The sequence below is a fragment of the Hevea brasiliensis genome, chromosome 18 (genome assembly GCF_030052815.1).
Source record: "Hevea brasiliensis isolate MT/VB/25A 57/8 chromosome 18, ASM3005281v1, whole genome shotgun sequence".
Lineage (NCBI taxonomy): Eukaryota > Viridiplantae > Streptophyta > Magnoliopsida > Malpighiales > Euphorbiaceae > Hevea > Hevea brasiliensis.
This window is the reverse complement of record NC_079510.1, coordinates 10,565,814-10,569,492: the sequence shown is the minus strand read 5'-3', so window position 1 is coordinate 10,569,492 and position 3,679 is coordinate 10,565,814. Positions and strand designations below refer to the sequence as shown.

Sequence of the window (3,679 nt, the reverse complement as noted above, 5' to 3'; positions counted from 1 at the left end):
AAATTATATAATTAAAAAAAATCGATAAATTTCTTTAAAATTATTAAAATTCTTTGCCGTCCATCAAAGAATTAATCATACTTTGGTATTTTTGAAACTTTCAAGAAAGAAAAAAAAGTTACAACGTACTAGTGAGCTTTAATTTAGTTGTATCTGAATCATCTCCAAACTATGAGATCTAAAGATTTGAGTTTCAATAAAAAAAAATTTATTAAAAATTCACAAAAAAAAAAAACAACGGCATCAACAAATTTAAAATTTCATTGTGAATATAAAATTACATTGATTTGTATAGATATAATTTTGATGAAATTACAAGCATTCGATCATTAAACTGTATTAACCCTATTAACTAAATAACATATTATTATAAAATTCTGGACATATTACTGAAGAGTAATGCATAGTAAACCTTCCTGTTTATCCATAATTCTCTAATAATCTTGAGCATAGAAGTCAATAATCTCCTTGAGATTGAGCTGAAACAAAGAAGAACAATCATTATACATAAGCCACAACATGTGCTCAAACAAAATCGCATCAACATCCACAAATATCACTCTATTTTCTCTTCTCTTCGCATGATGATCATCTTCTTCTTTAATATCATTACTTGTTACTGTTTCTATCAGAACTCGAAAAGGACTCTCTTCCAAAACAAAGGGATCCACCAAGAACTCTCTCTTCTCTTTCCCAACCACAACTGTCACTGGCGGGTTAAAATCCGAGAACCCATCATCTTTTAAAGGCCGGTAGCCTAGCCGGGACCCTGTGGAGCGCTTTCTCAAGAGTGAAACAGGCAAGACCAAGCAATCCATGTTCTTGAAATGTTAAGAGACAGTCCTTAAAGATATAAGAGAAGGAATAGCTATAACTTACATAGAAAAAAAGAGAGATTGGGAAATGAAAAGGAAGGACCGAGAGATCAAAAAAGGGTTGACAAGTGCAGTTTGAATTGGCCAGCTGAAAGGCTGTATATAAAGAGAGAGAGAGAGAGAGAGATAGAGAGTTAGATATTGGATTAACATTGTAAGCAAAGAAATGAGTTATATATATATATTATTTATTTTCTGGGAGATGGATTATAGCGGTTGTTCAACAGGATTATCTTGAAAAAGTAGCCGTTAGAGTGAGCGAGAATCTGCCGTGTTAGGAATTCGAAAACGACTGCCGACTTCGATTATTAATGAGGGACGGACCAAGGAAGCATCAATGAAAACGCGTGAAGCGCGTTCTGCACTTTATGAATTATAATATATTGAAGAAAATTGAAAAATATAATTTTGTGCTCACACTATTTTCAAATTTAAAAAAAATAATTTTAAGCTATTTTTCATTTTTCTTAAAAAAATAGTTTTCAATTATTTAAAAAAATATTAACTTTACAACCTAAATTATATAATAGTCTTCCATAATTAAAATTAATAAAAAAACATTGATTATATTATTATAAAATAAATGAATAAAAGATATCAAAAATTTTTTAGATAAAATAATTTTTAAATATATTTAATAGTGATTTATTTTTAATTATAAAGTATAAAATAATTTTTAGTTTTAGATTCAAAAATTATATTATATTATTGATAGTTGAACTTATTTTTCATTTTTTTATTTTTCAAATTATTTTTTTCATAATTTTTTGTACCATTTTTATAACAATTTTATTTTATTTTATATTTCAATCTCCTGAATTTAAGTGAAATAGAATTTAATTTTGAATATAATTTTAGAATAAGAAATTAGAAACACAGTAGAAATAAATATTTTTATTTCAAAATAAATCAAACAGATCTTGTTAAAATTTAGGGTGTGATTATTCAAACTCCTAAAAAAAAAATTAAATGTTATTAAAAAATTATAAATATGTTCTACACCTTCCTTTTTTAATTAAATAATTAAATTATTTATATTTTATTATTAATTATATTAATTTTAGATAATATTTTCCATGAATAAAAAGATAAAATCCAATGGAATAAAAAATGACATTTACAAAACATATTATATAGTTATATTAAAAGAAATTTAGATCTTTAATTGTGGATTTAATTGGGTGGTTGAAAGCTGACATTTAGATTTTTATTTTTATTTATTTAAGTGAAATATTTGGTAAATATGATTTTAAATAAATTTTATACTAATATAATTTAACTAAATGTTGAAATTTTATAATTTTAAAAATAAGTTGAATATTGTTAGATTAAAATCTATTTATAATTTTTAAATTAACTAATATCAGTATTTATTAACAATTAATGTTTTAAAATATTTTAAATATATATAATAAAATTAATTAACTAATTTATTTTTGTCAAATATAAAATTAAATAATATATATTTAATTAAATATAAAATTTTATCAATTTCTATTGAAAATATAAAATATTTTATTATTAAAATTTTATAAAGAATTAATAAAAATAAATTTTAATTTAATTCAATAAACATATAATTATTTAGAATTCTAATATAAATTAAAATTATATTTAATATAATTAATTAAAAATTTAATATAATTTTGGGAAACTTGTATTGTGGATGGTAACTATCAGGCGCGCGTGGGTTGAATTGTTGCCGACTTCTCTGCACGCTCCGCCAACAATGATAGATTTACCATTTAGAAGCTACAAATCCTAATTTTTCTAAACAATGGATCACTTGATTTCATCTTATTATTATTATTTAATTGCTAACATATCTTAGAAAAAAATTTGAAAATTGCTAGTGTTGCGTACCGAGTGATGCATTTGATTTCATGTGATAACATTTATAAATTAACTCTCAAATTTATAAATTATATCAATCACCAACAACTCAATACTCAAGCTAGTTAATTATTCTTTCAATTACTTTGTCAATTTCAATTTCAAAGCCTTATTTAATTTTCTAAGTATTGTCTTTTAATTTCCAAACTCTGTATTTACTTTTTTAGCAACCAAATTTCAATCTAATTTTAGTATATAAAACTCTTTCAATTTCTGTTTCACATTTATTTTCAGTTCAACAACGCAATTATGGAAAAATTACATTCAATCTTAAAATTTAAGATATTTTCTTCTTTTTAATAATTTCTAAAATAAAAAAAAAAAAAATATTTATGAGTCTTTTCTTAAATTTGTGAATTTACCATCATCTTTTTGAAGACAGATTTTGAAAGAAAACATATTGTGAAGGACAAGATTGTCGTTTATAAACATTTTTCCGAGATAAGATTGTGAACAACAACACCTTTATTAGCTTAATTGCAAACTTCAATTATCAATAGAAACTTCAGCTTCAAAATTTCCATAGTCAAGTAATGTTTGTTTTGAAGGGAGTAAGCTAAAAAAAGAAAATTAGAATCAGAAAATATACGTTAAATTATTACATTTAATTGTAAAAAATGCAAAGTTGAAATAATTTTTTAGGAGAAATCCACATCTTAAATTTCATTAGATTGTAAATCATGAGTAACAAATTGTTGAATGAAATTTTCTTTTTTCTTTTAACCATTTAATTTTCTCAAAGTAATTTGTTTAAAAAAAAGAGATACTATGAGCTTTATCTTTCTTATTGGTAGATGTTGGGTTTCAGTAACAGAACCAAAAATTGACGTTAAGGGGCGAAAACCTTATCATTTTGTTCCTCTTTTAAAAATTAAATAGTCACCTCGATTAGAGTTAAAATATTAGCCCCT

The 3,679-nt window shown here is 23.5% G+C and overlaps 1 protein-coding gene across 1 annotated transcript; it reads right to left on the bottom strand.

Moving 5' to 3' along the window:
• Positions 1-404: 404 nt before the first annotated feature.
• LOC110649661 (uncharacterized) lies at positions 405-1,030 on the bottom strand. The gene has a single exon (XM_021804328.2). It carries the CDS (start codon positions 816-818, stop codon positions 435-437), a length of 384 nt encoding a protein of 127 aa, XP_021660020.1. The 5' UTR covers positions 819-1,030; the 3' UTR covers positions 405-434.
• Positions 1,031-3,679: the final 2,649 nt, after the last annotated feature.